The sequence below is a fragment of the Panthera pardus genome, unplaced genomic scaffold (genome assembly GCF_024362965.1).
Source record: "Panthera pardus isolate Hobbes unplaced genomic scaffold, ASM2436296v1 HiC_scaffold_2, whole genome shotgun sequence".
NCBI classification, from domain to species: Eukaryota; Metazoa; Chordata; class Mammalia; order Carnivora; family Felidae; genus Panthera; species Panthera pardus.
The window spans coordinates 65,115,023-65,132,638 of NW_026526765.1; the positions used below are offsets into that span (position 1 = coordinate 65,115,023).

Below are 17,616 nucleotides of genomic sequence, written 5' to 3' on the forward strand. Positions count from 1 at the left end.
CACTAGATTCTCCAAAAGATGTTTCCACTTGACTTTAGAAAACATTTGTTCTTATGCTAGTTTAGTAGCAATTGCCAGCACTTTGAACTAGCTGCTGAAACTCACCTGTGGTATTCATCCTCGAGCACCTGCCCACACCTCAGACCTGGGAATAGTCTTAGTCTGTCTTGTTTGTTGGCTCACACATCCCCGAAGTCCTTTCCAGTAGTTATGAAAAGAACCTCCACCTTTTCCTCATCTGTTGCCTCTGCGAGGTGGGCCCATGAGGTACATGGGGAGAATTCCCACCAAAGATCTGGAAGTAAAGAGGCTTTGCTGTCCCAGCCCAAGCCCTATGAACCCAGACCTGCAGGGTTGCCAAGGACAATCTGCATTAAAGAGCACTGGCAGCAGTTTGAGCCACACAATAAATGCCAAAAACTCAGTTGTGGTTTCATTTGAATTCTGATTTTGAGGAGTACATGCTGGGTGCTTACAGCTCCAGTGAGGGGCAGCTATGGAGGGTGGTCCCAGAATACTACCTGTGACACAATCACTGGTCAACAGCAAGTCCCGGTCCTCTGACCCTTCAACCCACAGCTCAGTATCTTTTGGGAGGTATCCAAGCCTGGTTGACATTCCTTGGGAGTTCTAGCTGATGGGCTGGAGCCAGGGTGTGGAAACAGGAGCAAAGGATGTCTAACTGCCTCCATTCCAGAGATCAGAATGGAGCATTCCCCTAGCACCTGCCTTGGGCTGGGCTCTGGATTCCCAGGTAAGGTGTCCACACTGCAGCCCAGTCTGGAGGCAGAAGCTGGGCTCTGGATTCCCAGGTAAGGTGTCCACACTGCAGCCCAGTCTGGAGGCAGAAGTCAAACAGATTAAAAGGCATTTATGACTGATCTTTATTGCTACAGGAAGTCTGGGGCGTAGGGACAATAGGACACTTACACAGCCTGGGGGTGGGGCACAATGGTAGGAAAGGCTTCCTAAAATTGGCACCTGAATTGGGTAAAGAAACAAGGGGACAGCCATCAAAGGTCTGAATATGGAATGCTGTGGAGGGCATTATGAAGCCAAACAACAAAAGTCCTCATGAGCTCTGCTGCAGACTAGATTCCAAAGGCTGTGTGAACACAGCTTACAACGGCCAGTCACTGCTGGGGTCTAAACTGGCTGGGTCCCCGAGGAGGGGATTCTGGGAACCTCTTCAGTTTCCAGGCTGCCTTCAAAGGGAAGGATAGCAAGTGAAAGCCCAGGCTTAGCTGTCAGAATTGACTTCAAACTTCACACTGACCTCTCAAGCCTCAGTTTCCTTACCTGTAAAAGGATAAAGCCACACACCTTACAGGGTTTTACATGAAGTGATTTATATAAAAATACCAAGTCCTTTTTAAGAGCAGTAAGAAGAACCAGATTTTAGGGGCACTTCTAGGAGAAACATTAGGAATAAGAGGGTTTTAAAATTATAATAGCTGAAGATAGGGGCACCTGGGTGGCTCAGTTGGTTGAGCATCTGACTTCAGCTCAGGTCATGATCTTGTAGTTCGTGAGTTCGAGCCTCACATCAGGCTTGCTGCTTTCAGCTCATAGCCCACTTCAGATCTTCTGGCCCCTGCTGAAGAACAAGAAGCCCGAGGCACCATGAGAATGTCCTGAAGGAAAAGGATGGAGCAGCAAGGAACTGAAAGCCGCCGGGACTGCACGTTCTCTCCAGAAGGACATCATACCAGCACCAGGCCAGGGAGAAGAATGTTTTATCTGGCACCAGACATACTCATGACCCAGTATGGAATACACTGCAGGTGCACGGCCTGTCAAGATGCCAAATACTATGTTGTACGTGCTTGCTGTCATCAGACAAATTGCAAAAATAAGAGGCTTGAGCCAGGGGACTGGTGCTTCGGCTCCTGGAGAGTCTTAGCCCCCTGCTTCGTAATTCTCTCATCACTGCACCTTTAGGCCCCGTCTCTCTACAGCTGGCGCCCAAACAGGGACCTGAGGGAGGAAGTGTGCAGCACTGCTGAAGAAGTGCCAAGGGAACCAAAGGGAAATTTGGAGCCAGGAAGCTCATCCTTTGGGATTTCTGCAGGTAAGTATGGGGAATGCCACCTCATCTAGTTAGGACTTATATATTCAGCTCTTGCAGACTTTATTAAAGAGCTCAGTGGTAAAAGTGAAACGTTCCACATTTGAAGATTTGTCTTATTTAGTAAAGAAACATTGTTATTGGTTTACGCCCTCTGGCAAAAAAATGCTTTGAATCATAAACAATGGAATTTGGCTTTACATGCTTTGCCCCTCACTCATCAACAAGGGGAAGCCATCCCTTTCTCCATATGGTCTTTGTGTAATTTAACTTCCCTGGCTTTACAACCCTTGCAGTCAGAATTGGGAGGAGGGGGCACTGGTCCTCACAACCTTTCACTGGCTGAATGTGATCATGAGCTTGTAGATAACGAGGAACCCGAGCCCCAACCTCCACCACCGGAGGAATGGAAACCTACGGAATCATGGGTTAATGGCCCAGAGATAGTCACAGCTCCAGCCTCCACACCCCTGCATCCCTGCATCCCGCAATACCCCATGGTCCTGAGCCAGTCAATCCTTTTAAGGAAACTAACTGTTCCACTTATTCAAAAAACCCATTTTTTGATACGTCCACTCAGAGCATCACAGTTCCTGTTTCCCCCATGATGCAGATGCTTCAACAAGCTAAGGCTGGGGGGGCAACCGAATTAATGGCTAGTATGCCTGCAATTTATCCTGTCAACATTAGCCAAATTCCTCCTAATCAGCAATATCCTCAGGGAGGGCAACAATTTGATCATGTTCCTTTAAGTTTTAAGGTAATTAAGGATTTGAAACAGGCTTGCATGCAGTATGTGTTAATCCCCCTTGTATGTTGGGATTGGTGTCTGGTTTAGCAAATTCAGAGCGACTCATTCCGTGGGACTGGGAGGTCCTAGGTCGCACAGTCCTAAGTGCTTCTAAATTTTTGCAATTTAGAACTTGGTGGGATAAAGACACAGATACAGGCCTGGCGAGATGCCGCCGTGAATCCTCCTGTGCCCATTACCATAGAACAACTTACCGGGCTGGACAAGGGTTTGGCCTACAGGTTCGGCTTCAGTACAATGATCGTGCAGTGTCATAGGTCAGATTGTGCTGCCTTAATGTCTGGGAGAAAAGAGCTACCCCAGGACGGGCTACACCCTCTTGTGTTCAAGTTAAAGAGTTCTAATGAGCCCTATGTAGATTTCGTGGCTTGACTAAAGGTTGTTATTACAAAAACTGTTTCTCAGGCAGGTTTACGCGATCTCCTCTTACAGCTGCTGGCTTTTGATAATGCTAGTAAGGAATGCCAACAAGCTTTATGCCCAGTGAAGGCTCAAGGAGGTGTTAATTTAACCGATTATTTAAAGGCCTGTCAAGATATTGGCTCAGAGATCTATAAAATGGGGTTACTGGCAGTGGCTATTCAAGGCACTGGACCTTACAAACTGTCCAAGTGTTTTCGCTGTGGCAAATTGGGACATTATACAAGGGATTGTCATAAAAAAATAAATAAATAAAAGGGATTGTCGACAGCTGAGTCGTAACAATTCCTGTGATCCACCTTGGCCACCAAAACGAAATACTAATGCTCCCCCCCACCAAGCAATAAAGGCTATTACTATGCACATCGATGTAGATCTAACTTCCTTAAGAATGGAGCTCCCCTGCCACCTCAGTCGGTCAGGGAAACAGGATAACAGGCCCTCCCCAGGGCCCAAATGTAAACAACATGGGGAATCAGATTCCACGTTGTTATCCTGTGAGCAGCGGGACTCATCAAGCAAATCTGTCCATGACCTCCTCCATGCCACACAAGGGAGCGCTGCATTAGATATTCCTGCTCCAGATTCTCTGGACCTCAAGACTTCCATGGGAATTTATATGCTTAAAATGGGATTTATGACCCTTTTCCTTCAGGGTCCGTTGGCCTTATTGGATGAAGTAGTCTTATGTCCAAGGGAGTTCATGTCCACTTAGGAATTATAGATGCTGATTTTAAGGATGAAATTTTAGTAATGATTAGTACTTCTGTTCTTTATCGTGTCTTGGCAGGAGATCACATTGCTCAACTATTGTTGTTGCCTTACATTGCTTTGAATTCCAAGCCGATAGAACGACAGGGAGGGTTTGGATCTACCGGCAAACTGGGTACTTCGGCAAACATTTCTAAAGGACACAAGGCCTGAGCTGACCTTACAAATGAACAGAAAATAGTTTATTGGCCTGGTAGATTCAGGAGCTGATGTCACCATCATTGCTTCTAAGTTCTGGCCTAAGAATTGGCCACTTTGACTTGTATCCGCAGTCTTCACGGGTGTAGGAAAAGCTACTGACTGATATCCAACAGAGCATTGAAATTTTTCTGTGTAAAGGGCCTGAAGGCCAGGCTGCTACTATCCATCCAGCCTTATATTACTGATAGAGCCATTAATCTGTGGGGAAGAGACCTATTAAGTCAATGAAGAGCATATGTTAATATTCCTTATGTTTCTCCTGCTGCAACCAATATTATGTCCAAAAATGAGTTAAAATCCATTAGAAGGGCCTGGACAAGAAAATGGGTGTACGGAGCCAATTACTGCCAAAATGCAGCCTCCTTATATGGGACTGGGATATCCTGCACAGAATTCAAATTTAGTGTAAGGGCCACTGTTTCTAAACAACGTTATGCCTTGCCATTAAAATGGTTAACAACTGTCCCAGTGTGGGTGGATCAGTGGCCCCTTCTGAAAGAGAAATTAGAGGCTTTAGAGCAATTAGTGCAAGAACAATTGGATGCAGGTCATATAGATATGTCCACCAGTCTACGGAATTCTCCTGTGTTTGTGATAAAGAAAAAATCTGGGAAATGGAGAATGTTGACTGACTTAAGGAAGGTAAACGAGTATGGGACCTTTGCAACCTGGGCTCCCATCCCCTACTATGATTTGTCAGAACTGGTCATTAATTATAGATTTGAAAGATTGTTTTTTCACAATTCTACTACAGCCAGATGATAGAGAAAAATTTGCTTTTCCTGTACCTTCATACAATCATATGGCTCCTATGCAATGCTATCAATGGAAAGTGCTTCCAAAAGGTATGCTTAATAGCCCTACTATGTGTCAGCATTTTGTTAATCAGCTGCTTTCACAATTGCGTATTCAGTTCCCACAAGCATTGATTAACCACTACATGAATGATATTCAAACGCCTACACAAGTAGAAGATCTTTATCTTTATTATTAGGCCCAAATACGGCCTAATAATAGGAGAGGAAAAGGTGCAAAACCAAGATCCCTTCCTTTATCTTGGTGTAAAAATTCACAAGGTAACCATCATTCCCCAAAAAGTACAGATTCACTGAGATAATTTGAAAACTTTAAATGATTTCCAGAAGTTACTAGGTGATATAAATTGGTTGTGACCTGCTTTGGGAATCCGACTTATACCTTATCTTTTCCAAACATTAGCCGTGATCCCAACCTTAACAGCCCTACCCAAAAAGCTGAATTAGCAGCCGTTATAGAATTGTTGCATCTTGTACCTGCTTCCCTCAATGTTGTGACAGATTCACTATATGTATGGTTCATAGTCCTAAATATTGAAACTGTACATATTGTTTCACAAAATGAATTACATTATCTGTTTTTGCATTTACAAGAATTAATACAGACGGCATAGGCAACATCCTTTATATATCACTCATACTTGCAGTCATTCTAACCTTCCTGGCCCATTAGCCTTAGGAAATTCCATTGCTGATGACTTATTACAAGGCACTTTACAGATGACACAACAGGAGCATATGCTTCACCATACTAATGCTCGAGGACTTGCCCATAGACACACTATAACACATGCTGAGTCAAAAGACATCGTTAGTGCCTGTCCTTCTTGCAAGCCCCTCACTGTGGCTCCATATACTTCTCGAGTGAATCCTCATAGACTATGGGCAAATGAACTTTGGCAATCTGATGTTATCCATATTCCTGCTTTTGGTAAGCTCTCTTATGTACATGTTACTGCGGATACCTTCTCCGGATATATCTGGGCCACAGCATGTACAGGAAAAAAGGCTATACATTAAAAGTGATAATGGCCCTGCATACATATCTCATAAGGTAGCCCGCTGCTTTGCAGCACAACAAATTACTCATCTTACTGGCATTCCCTGTAACCCTCAAGATCAAGGGATCATAGAACACACTCATCGGGTACTTAAAAACATGTTAATTAAACAAAAAGGGGGAGAAGAAGGACTTAGACTACGCCACAGGAACAATTACATCGTGCTTTATATACTTTAAATTTCTCGGACATACAAGTACCCCATACATGTCAGGCTGCTAAGGTACACTGGCACAAGCAAAAGGTCACCCCTGTTCATCAGCCGGTATATTGGAAAGATGAGAAGGGACACTGGGAAAAGGGAGAGGTTGTTGTGTGGGGCAAAGGGTATGCTTATGTCTCTATGGATCAAGGCTACCAGTGGTTACCCAGTAGCCGGTTGAAACCCAGGAATAAGCCAATCCAAGTGACCTTGGTTAGACATAATCCCACCAGTCAAAGAGTTTCACAGAATGTCCATAGGGAAACTGATAATTTGTGCCTAATGCGCCATGCCCTCTCCTCAGGCGCACTAGGACCGCTCAGCCTCCTACCTGGGGACAAGTTAAGAGGTTGACACATGATGCTGAAAAATACTGATGCAGACTCGCAGCCCGCAAACTCCTGCTCACCTTTTCCTTGCGATGCTTGCGGTTATCACTACTACAGTAAACGCTGATAACTATGCTTACTGGGCTTATATCCCTCATCCACCTCTCAATCAGGGCATAAATTGGTACGACTCCCCCGTGCCGGTATATACAAATGACACAGAATGGACACCTGGGCCATTTGACAGCAGAGGACTACATAGGCCAAATGAAGAAAGTCCTGTTATGGATAATTACACTATAGGGATCGAGTGTCCTCCTTACGTTTTGGTTACGGGCAACACTGCCTCAAGAGTAAGCCTCAAGTATGACTATCTATTATTAAAAATGGGACCCAACACAAACATATTTTCTTACTATCAGCCCATTCTCTGATTGACTCCAACCTTACAATTAATGACACTCCTCCAATGCTTCTATCTTATGCTACTCGCACATTGTCAGAATGACAGATGCGTGACTTGGGACGTATATAGAAGGGAAATAGGGTGAGTTCTTTTAAATGCTTCCTATGGAAGCGTCATTCATTAAAGCCCTATGGGCTCAGCTTGCCTTAAAAATTCGTTACAAAATCTACGATGGTGTGTTCATAATCAAACTATCAGCACCACTGCTAATGGCTCAATCGTTTGGCATGGTGGGGGAATTTCCGCACCCAGTCCTCATTTACAACGACTGTTACAGAAGCATATAGGGAAATTAACTGCTGCCCTCCACCCTTTACATACCTGGAAGGGCACATATTATAAAAACAGCTCCAGCAATATTTCTACTTTATCCTTCACAGTCAATAGTACCCAGTACATACGGGCTTGTGTCCGTTTGCCATACATACTACTGAAAGGACGGATAGTTTGGAATGATTCTGAGACCCTTATAACTTGTGTTAACTGCTCATTACACACCTGTCTTAACAATTCTATACCCTTTAATATGTCATCCAAAAGCCTGTATTTACTTAGAGCGTGCACTGGCCTGTGGCTGCTGGTTCACATGTCTCAACCATGGCAATATTCTCCAGAAATGTGTCTGATGGACCATCTGCAAGCAGAAATATGTGAGACTTTCAAAACAAATCTGGACATGTTATCCAGTTCTAAGATCTTAGAAAGTATACCAGAGGGATTGGGAAAATTAAACCCTAAAGAGCGTATTAGTATTTTTAATTTCTCTACTGCTATTCTGTTTGTATTAATATGCAGCGTATTTATCCTTGCATGTGCAGTCTGGTACCGGGGACAACAAGCCTGTCAATGTACCGACGGACACCTCAGGTTATACAATGTCCTCCTACAGTCCGTTGTATACAAACAAAAAGGGGGAGATGTTGGAGAACAAGAAGCTGGAGGCACCGTGAGAATGTCCTGAAGGAAAGGGATGGAGCAGCAGGAACTGAAAGCCGCCGGGACTGCACGTCCTCTCCAGAAGGATATCATACCGGCACCAGGCCAGGGATAAGAATGTTTTGTCTGGCGCCAGACGTACTCATGACCCAGTATGGAATACACTGCAGGTGCACGGCCTGTCAAGATGCCAAATACTATGTTGTACGTGCTTGCTGTCATCAGACAAATTGCAAAAATAAAAGAGGCTTGAGCCAGGGGACTGGTGCTTCGGGCTCCTGGAGAGTCTTAGCCCCCTGCTTCGTAATTCTCTCATCACTGCACCTTTAGGCCCCGTCTCTCTACAGTGCCCCCTCCCTCTGTCCCTCCCCCACTTGCACTCTCTCAAAAATAAATAAAACATTAAAAAAATTATAACAGCTGAAGATAAAGTACCAAGACCAGAAAATGCCCAGTGCCCACCCCACAACATGCCTGTGATCCTGTTCTGAGTCATCACCTCATATGACCAAATTAGGCCTGCCCCAGAGACTGGCCACACAGTGTGTAGCCCAGTGCTTGGCACACAGTAGAGTGGTATTCAGCAGTCCCCCAATCTCAGAAAGCAGACTGGGGGCCCTGGGTTCCTTTCAGGGCAAGCAATCTGAAGATGCAGTGAAGACCAGTCACAAGGAGGCAGCAGTGCAGCTACCTGCCCTCTGGCCATCAAACCACAGGGTAGGGCCGTGGACAACCAGTCTGCCAACCTCCAGCCTCGGAGTGGGGCTAGTGTTGGCAAGACAGATCCCTTCTGAGCAGTCCAGGGTTGCTGGCAGGCTTCTGTGGAAGGGTTAATGCTGTGCAGAAAACCAAGGCAGAGCAATGGAACTGAATAAGTAAGAAGAGGAGGGAGGCCACACCTAAGAGGGCGTGGCAATGTGGCACACAAAGGGCTGGACGGCCTCTGCCCTGGTTGAGTTGGTTTTCACAGGGGCAGTCCCAGGGTTTGGCTGGGAGGGGAAACACATAACCGTCAGAGAAATAAAATAGCCTTATTTTATTATGTACATATTATATGTAAACAAACCACCCACTCTGAAAACATTAGGTTCTAGCTTTTCCCAGGGCCCTAAGAAACCTCATGGAGACTGTTCCTTCCCCAGAGAGGGGAGCGTGTATGTGCGTGTGTGTGTGCGTGTGTGACCTTTTGATTCCATGGGGTTTGGCCAGCCTCATCTAGCCACATGCCCCTTCTTGCCTTAAACCCTGGCTTCCAGTTTCTTTGGTCCAGGAGGAGGCCTCAGCCTGGGGCAGGCATAAGCCACTCACTCAACTTCCATCTTATTCTTCTGCAAAGAATCAATGAAGGCTTGCCACTCCACTGGGTAAAAACGCTTATAGACGTTGATCTTATTCCGAATCTGTTTCGGGGTATCTTGATAGTAATTCTTCTCATCCCCAGCCATAGCCTAAGAAAGGAGAAGGGCCACTTGAGGAGGGCTGGACAGGCACAGTTCAACCCCTAGTTCTGCCTGAGTTGGGCAAGCCACCTCATATCCCCGAGGTTCAGGTTCCTCACCTCAAAAACCATGGTATTATGTGGGGAAATGGGTGCAAATGCCCTCGGGGACCAGGCAGGAGCTAGGGCCAGAGGAATAGCTAATGCTCCATCCACAGCCATTGATCCCACTTGGGCACCAGAGTCCAGTGCAGCCAGATTTTTCAATTTTTAAGAGAAGTCAAAAACGTGAATTTTTATTTGAAACCTCCCGTAATTAAAATAGCAACCAGTTCAAGTTCTTTAAAAACACCATGCAAACAAAACAGCATATCTGTGAGTGGGATATGACTCACAGGCCAGTCAGTCTATCCCAGCTATAAGCATCTGTCAATGAGATCAATTTCCTAAAGTCTCTCTTTCCTTTCTTTGTTTCAACTCAGTCTCAGGCAAGAGTCAAGAAGATCAGACCCCAAACTGTCCAGGGTACCTTCCCAACAAACTCAAGTGGTTCTTCCCGTGGGACCCAAACCACTCACCTTATAGTCCTCGCCATGATTCTCCACCATGTAACGTACATAGTCAATGAGGTCTCGGGACAGCGTATTTCCTTTCTTTTCTGGGAGGCTGGCTTCTGCCTCCAGGTCTGGGGTGAGAGAAACCAAGAAACAGGAAAAGAGGTTTTGCCTCCTGTACTTTTTGGTTGCCCAGTCACTCTTTCACCTAATCCCAAACCATGGCCATCAGATGGGCTTTGCCTCTTCATCCCCAATTCGGTACTCTTCAGCCCCTTGGATCTCAGGCTGTGCCTATGACACAACCATCTATCAGTTTTACAACTACCTAAAAGGCAAGTCTTACCTCTTTGGGTCTAAGCTTGGTAACAGACAGGTACCAAACTAATAATCTCTACTTAGTACCAGGTCCTGGGGACAGAAATGAAGATACATTGCCTACCAGAGGTTGGGACTCCCTTCCATCTCTAAAATTTCCTGAGAATTTCTTTTCTTTAAGTGTTACAACAATAATGTGAAATGGAAAGGTGTGAATGAGAACTAACGCCGCAGGAACCAGGGCCTGAGGCTGGGTCTCACTGGAACCTCACTGCTCTATGTAAGATAAAAAGCCAAGCTGTGGAGGCAATTGTGGCTTCGCTTTTAAAACAGCTAAGCAAGGGGGCCTGGGCGGCTCTGTCGGTTAGGCATCCGACTTGGGCTCAAGTCATGGCCTCATGGTTCATGAGTTCAAGCCTGGCATCGGGCTTGCTGCTGTCAGCACAGAACCCACTTCAGATCCTCTGTCCCCCATTCTCTCAGTCCCTCCCCTGCTGATTCCCTCTCCTTTCTTTCAAAATAAATTTAAAAACTTAAAAAAAAAAAAAAATAAAATCGTTAGGCAAACACTCCCCATTTCTCAATGTGAAAAATAGCTCACAGAAAGAAGGTGGTCAAATGTTATTCAAGGGTTAAATGCTAAATTGCTTATGGTCAAGAATATCTTTGACTTGGTTGCCAGGGGCAAGGTCGGGGTGGGGAGACAGGAACAAAGGGATTAGTTGTTTAATGGGTAGAGTTTCAGTTTTGAAGATGAAAAAGTTCTGGAGATCTGCTACATGACAAGATAAACATACTTAACGTTACTGAGCTATACAATGAAAAAGGATTAAGATAGTAAACTTTATGTAGTATGTTTTTTACCATAATTTAAAAAAATTTTTTAGAGAATGAGAAGTAAAACTTTTTAAGATTAACTCTGACTACAGTAAGTACACCTGGTTTTATTTATGCAATCATGTGTACTAATTCTTATGAGAATCACTGATGAACTAATAATAGGAACTCAAGAATTCTCTATGTAATGTCTGGCCATTTAAAACCCTTTTACCTTAAAGGTGCCTTGTTAGTGCAGTAGGTAGCGCATCAGTCTCATAAAACCCTTTTACCTTCAGGAGAACTGTTAAAAATCTTGGACAGGTAAGAAGAAGGATGGGTGGAGAATTTCAGAGTATACCTGCTTCCCTGCAGATTTTACTCTGCTCTATTTTAATATTCAGCCTCTATAGGCTTAATATACATGAAATTGACTTGTCAATGAAAAGATTAAATGAGATGGTAGAATCTCTATAAAAATCTGTTTGTCCTTAAATTCATGACAAGCTGAACATGTGCCTGAGACTTAATGGTTTCTTTTCTATTCTCTTAAGGCACCTGGCTACATCCTCCCTGAACATCTCTGACCTCACTTCACACACTGGAGTTTAGTAAGTAGACTGAAAATGTCCCAGTTAGAGACGCAGTATTAACTTTGTGAACCCTGGACCAGTTCCCTTCTTCCCTCTGAACCTCAGTTTCTCCATCTGTAAAATGAAGACATCTGAGGCCCTTTTTAGCCCTGACTGTGCAGGATAGTGACCTAGAGGAATGTAACCAGCACTCACCATTTAGCACATAGGGTTTTCGCACAAGCTCCTTAGGCCTTTCCTCTACATCAATGTCCATGGCCTTCACCTGAAGAGAACAGAAGTTGTGAGACCAGTATACAAAGGATCCCAGATGAGGGAAAATTCTAGAGGTTCCTGCCCTCCTCACACAACTGCACTACCCACAAAAATCCCTACACAAGTTCAGGCAGGAAGAAATGACAGAGAGAACCATTGCCCCAGAGGCTTTATGGTTCCCAAAAGGGATTCAAGCAAGCAATTAATCTTTCTGTGCCTATCTATAAAATCAGCATAATATCCTTTGCCTACCTCACATCATCTGTGCTAATCAAGTGAAACAATGCATATGAAAGCTCTTCATAATTTACACTGAGGAGCAGATGACTTTTTTTTTTTTTTTTAGATGACTTCTTTTCTATGAAGAGGAGCAACCTGACAGTGCTTAGCAATAGCCTCACATTTATTTGATCAAGAAACAGTAGTGCCATTTTACTCTGGCATGAAGGAATAAAAAGAAACCTGTCTAAAAGCAATGGGACAAAGAACCATAAAATACCTCGGAATAAACCTAACCAAAGATGTAAAAGACCTATATGCTGAAAACTAAAGAAAGCTTATGAAGGAAACTGAAGAAGACACAAAGAAATGGAAAAACATTCCATGCTCATGGATTGGAGGAATAAATATTGTTAAAATGTCAATACTACCCAAAGCAATCTACACATTCAATGCAATCCCAATCAAAATTGCACTGGCATTCTTCTCAAAGCTAGAACAAACAATCCTAAAATTTGTATGGAACCACAAAAGACCCCATACAGCCCAAGTAATATTGAAGAAAAACCAAAGCAGGAGGCATCATAATCCCAGACTTTAGCCTCTACTACAAAGCTGTAATCAAGACAGTATGGTATTGGCATAAAAACAGACACATAGACCAATGGAATAGAATAGAGAACCCAGAATTGGACCCACAAATGTATGGCCAACTAATGTTTGACAAAGCAGGAAAGAGCATCCAGTGGAAAAAAGACAGTCTCTTTAGCAAATGTTGCTGGGAGAACTGGACAGCAACATGCAGAAGAATGAAACTAGACCACCTTCTTTACACCATACACAAAAATAAACTCAAAATAGACCTAAATGTGAGACAGGAAACCATCAAAACCCTGGAGGAGAAAGCAGGCCAACAACCTCTTTGACCTCAGCCGCAGCAATTTCTTACTCAACACGTTTCCAAAGGCAAGGGAATTAAAAGCAAAAATGAACTATTGGGACCTCATAAGGATAAAGCGCTTCTACACTGCAAAGGAAACAACCAACATAACTAAAAGACAACCGATGGAATGGGGAAAGATATTTGCAAATGACATCGGACAAAGGGCTAGTATCTATGAAGAACTTACCAAACTCAACACCCAAAAACCAAATAATCCAGTGAAGAAATGGGCAGAAGACATGAATAGACACTTTTCCAAAGAAGACATCCAGATGGTCAACAGACACATGAAAAGATGCTCAACGTCACTCAGCATCAGGGAAATACAAATCAAAGCCACAGTGAGATACCACCTCACACCGGTCAGAGTGGCTAAAATGAACAAATCGGGAAACTACAGACGCTGGTGAGGATGTGGGAAAACAGGAACCCTCTTGCACTGTTGGTGGGAATGCAAACTGGTGCAGCCGCTCTGGAAACAGTGTGGAGGTTCCTCAAAAAATTAAAAATAGAGCTACCATATGACCCAGCAATAGCACTGCTAGGAATTTACCCAAGGGACACAGGAGTGCTCATGTATAGGGGCACATGTACCCCAATGTTTATAGCAGCACTTTCAACAATAGCCAAATTATGGAAAGAGCCTAAATGTTCATCAACTGATGAATGGATAAAGATGTGGTTTATATATTCAATGGAATACTAGTTGGCAATGAGAAAGAATGAAATTGTGCCATTTGCAGCAATGTGGATGGAACTGGAAGGTATTATGCTGAGTGAAATAAGTCAGTCAGAGAAGGACAGATATCTTATGTTTTCATGCATATGTGGATCTTGAGAAATTGAACAGAAGACCATGGGAGAAGGGAAGGGGAAAAAAAGTAGACACCAACAGAGGAAGGGAGACTAGCCACAAGAGACTATTAAATACAGAGAACAAACTAAGGGGATGGGGAGGTGGGGGATAGGGAAAATGGATGATGGGCATTGAAGAGGGCACTTGTTGGGATGAGCAATGGGTGTTGTATTTGACCCAATTTGACAATTATATTCATACAAAATTTTTATATTCATAAAAAAATTTAAATTCATAAAAATTTATATTCATAAAAAAATAAAAATAAAAGCAATGGGACAAATCCAAACAGCAAGCCCATTCATTAGGTTAACTATTGAGCACTAGTCACATCCTAAGAACCACTGGGGGTTTAATAGTGACCAAAGCACAAAATTGTCTCCAAGGAGATTATGCTGGGATAAAGAGGCACAGACAATAAACAAATATATAAAATATCAAGTGTTGGGGCGCCTGGGTGGCTCAGTCGGTTAAAGCGTCCGACTTCAGCTCAGGTCACGATCTCACGGTCTGTGAGTCCGTGAGTTCGAGCCCCGCGTCGGGCTCTGGGCTGATGGCTCAGAGCCTGGAGCCTGCTTCCGATTCTGTGTCTCCCTTTCTCTCTGCCCCTCCCCTGTTCATGCTCTATCTCCCTCTGTCTCAAAAATAAATAAACGTTAAAAAAAAATTTTTTTTTTTTTTAAATAAAATATCAAGTGTTTACAAGTGCTATGAATTAAAGCAGGGAAGAAACTACTGGGTAAAAAAGTGTGCCATTTTTGAAAGGGTGGTCCAGTAAAAGACCTATTTGGGAGAAGCTAATAAGGGAGCCTCAGACCAGGATGACTAGGGGAAGGTGTAAGGAAGAGGAAGTAAAGATCCCCAAATCTGAGGGAGCCCTTACTAGGAAAGTTAAGGGCAGAAAAAGATAAATTCTGGAAAACACCACTGAGATGACGAGGAACCCAAACAGGTTAATTTCGGAGGGAAAAATGAATGGAGAAGAAAAGAGGGAAGCTCCAACCCTGGTCCAACGTGTGCTGAGGAGTCTGAGCGTAGTGGTAAAGAGACATTCATCCACAGTCAGTGCAAGCTGCCCGAGTTGGCTGTGGGAAGGTCACAAACCCAGGAAAAGCGTGAGCGTGGGAACAGACAGGATGAAGTTCTGAAACCCAGCAAAGTACGGCGGGAAGCAGGGGTCAAGGGCCGGGACTCTGCTATGTGAGTACCTTTCTCTTACGAAGGGGCACAGCCTTGTTGGGGTCCATAGCCAACCCCATCTCGGCCAGGTTCTGCCGCACGGATTTAGCGTGGTCCCAGGCATGTCGGATGTGGGAGCTACGGGCAAAGAAAGAGATCACGGAACCGTCATCTCGCAGGCCGTCTCACCAGAGGTCCCCCGCCTCCTAAACCCCGGGCCCCTCACCACTCGATCCGCGGCGCTGCTTTCCGTCGAGCATTTCGGTTCAGACGCTTCCGGTTAACATTGTAACCGAACTTCTGTCTCCTGGTCTTCCCCTTGGCCTTGGGCATTGCAGTGACCACCGCACCGGCAACTACAACTGGGCTCCTCTCACTCGCAGCACCACGTGCAGCAGACTATTTCCGGCATATGCGCGTCAGGGCTGTGCAGGCTTTTTGGGAAACGTAGTTCTCCTCTTAGCGATATCGTGCAGTTTACCACGACTCCCAGAATCCAATGAGCGGTTAGCGCCTGCGTACAATGCTCATCAAATTCCTTTTCCCCGCCCTTTTCATGACCTCATCAGGAGGCGGGGTTTAGCGTCCCTATTTTCTCCTAAAGCTGTTGCGGGGACATGGCGGTTCCTGGCCCTGTGACTCCGGAGGCACCGTTTGAGCCATCACAGCCCCCGGTCATTGAGGGCTTTAGCCCCAGTGTCTACAGCACTCCAGAAAGCTTCAAAGAAAAATTCCTTCGCAAGACCCGCGAGAACCCGATGGTACCCATAGGTAAGCAGGTGTTGTAGGAACTGTAGACCGAGAGGATAGTGATGTCTGAGGGAATGAATTAGGGGAGGACCAGGAAAGCCAAGGGGGACCTGAGTGAGAGTGGACCAGAGTTGTGGCGAAGTGGCCGGGCTGTGAGGGGTGAATCTGATTGGAGCTGGGCGGGATTGGGGGTCGCTGAGGTGGGGCGAGCCCTACAACTAGGAGGACCCTACCTCGACCAAAGCCTCCCACTCGGCTCCACCCGCCTTCACTCGGTCTCTCTTCTGAGCTCTCCACCCTCTGGTAGGGGATCCAAAGCGGGGAGAGGCCTACGGGGTCGAAACCTTCCACTCCGTACTTGCTTTGTCCCTTCCTCAGGCTGCCTGGGCACGGCGGCCGCCCTAACCTACGGCCTCTACTGCTTCCACCGGGGTCAGAGCCACCGATCTCAGCTCATGATGCGCACCCGGATCGCTGCCCAGGGCTTCACGGTCGCAGCCATCTTGCTGGGTCTGGCTGCATCTGCTATGAGGTCTCGATCCTGAGCCCGAGACTTGGCCTTGAAAGTTCCGCAGAGATCATTCCCAGCCCCAGGAGCAACCACCTGTCCTGTCACCTGACTTATTCCCTCATCTTCCCTGACAAGTCGGAGGAAGTGGCCAATTGTGTGACCGACACATGTTTTTTCAGGAATCTCAGATTCGGTTCAGTTTGGGTGTTGCATACTTCTATTTGTGCCTCACTTTCTCCACCTCCTACTTAATAAATTGATCCACTTGTAGTTTGGTGAATTCATTCCTTCTAACCCTCCAAAGTTTTTGGTCTTTGGTTTTAGGACAAAATTGTCTAAAGACTGCAGGGGCCCTTAGAAATCTTAATAGTTTAATCGTTCCCGAACTTTCCTGGTAACGATCACCTGAGGGACTTGCTAAAAGTAGAGATTCCTTAGAGTGATGTTATTTGAAAAAAACTGATCTTTCTGTCAATTTTCAAACTTACAACAGAAAACCTTCGTTCAGACTAGGCCAACAGCTGTGGCCCTGTCCAAGGCAGAGGGCTCTGCTCTCCACTTTACTCCTCACCCCACTCTCACCTGAGAGCACCTAGGGCTCCACTGATCTATACCATCCTGGCTTGATTCTTGATGCATCTTACAGAAAAGGAAACTGAGGCTCAGAGAAGTAGCCTGGTAGAGTGGTAAGAACATAGTCACAAAGCTTGTCACTGGTTTGTGTACCTACTGTTTCAGGGTTAAGGAAGAAAGTAGGCTGGACCTAAGCAAACTCTAGAAGAGAGGCAACCTATGAGTTTTGCATTCATGTAAAATCTCACACAAGTATTCCTGGACTGTGGTCAGATCCAACCTGTTGATTTGGACCCAAGTTCCTAACATGTATGACTTCAATTTCATCACCATCTGCAAGCTACCGGAAGGGAAAAGAGGGAGTATAGAAGACATACCCACTTTTTGAGCCCCATAACACAATCTAAATTGCAAAATGGAGGAGTATATGACTAGGGCCTACTAAGTTTCTTGTTCCCATCATGGTCTCTCAGTTGTAAGGCAGAGATTATAAATTTAAAGCTATATGTTGTGGTGACCCTTGCCTCAAGA

General features: G+C 45.0%; 2 protein-coding genes and 1 long non-coding RNA gene across 3 annotated transcripts; 2 read left to right on the plus strand and 1 right to left on the minus strand.

Moving 5' to 3' along the window:
• The first annotated feature begins 1,967 nt into the window (after nt 1-1,967).
• Nucleotides 1,968-8,356, plus strand: LOC128778274 (uncharacterized). The gene is made up of 2 exons (XR_008423774.1): nt 1,968-2,071; nt 7,940-8,356. It is a non-coding gene; the product is annotated as an uncharacterized LOC128778274 (long non-coding RNA).
• A 745-nt stretch (nt 8,357-9,101) lies between these two features.
• NOP16 (NOP16 nucleolar protein) lies at nt 9,102-15,717 on the minus strand. The gene is made up of 5 exons (XM_019450376.2): nt 15,478-15,717; nt 15,281-15,389; nt 11,995-12,064; nt 10,097-10,203; nt 9,102-9,528 (listed from the first exon to the last, which is right to left on the minus strand). Exons 1-5 carry the CDS (start codon nt 15,582-15,584, stop codon nt 9,385-9,387), a joined length of 537 nt encoding a protein of 178 aa, XP_019305921.2. The 5' UTR covers nt 15,585-15,717; the 3' UTR covers nt 9,102-9,384.
• A 105-nt stretch (nt 15,718-15,822) lies between these two features.
• HIGD2A (HIG1 hypoxia inducible domain family member 2A) lies at nt 15,823-16,782 on the plus strand. Its single transcript, XM_019450379.2, has 2 exons — nt 15,823-16,022; nt 16,380-16,782. The coding sequence occupies exons 1-2, from the start codon at nt 15,869-15,871 to the stop codon at nt 16,544-16,546; spliced, it is 321 nt and encodes a 106-aa protein (XP_019305924.1). The 5' UTR covers nt 15,823-15,868; the 3' UTR covers nt 16,547-16,782.
• Nucleotides 16,783-17,616: the final 834 nt, after the last annotated feature.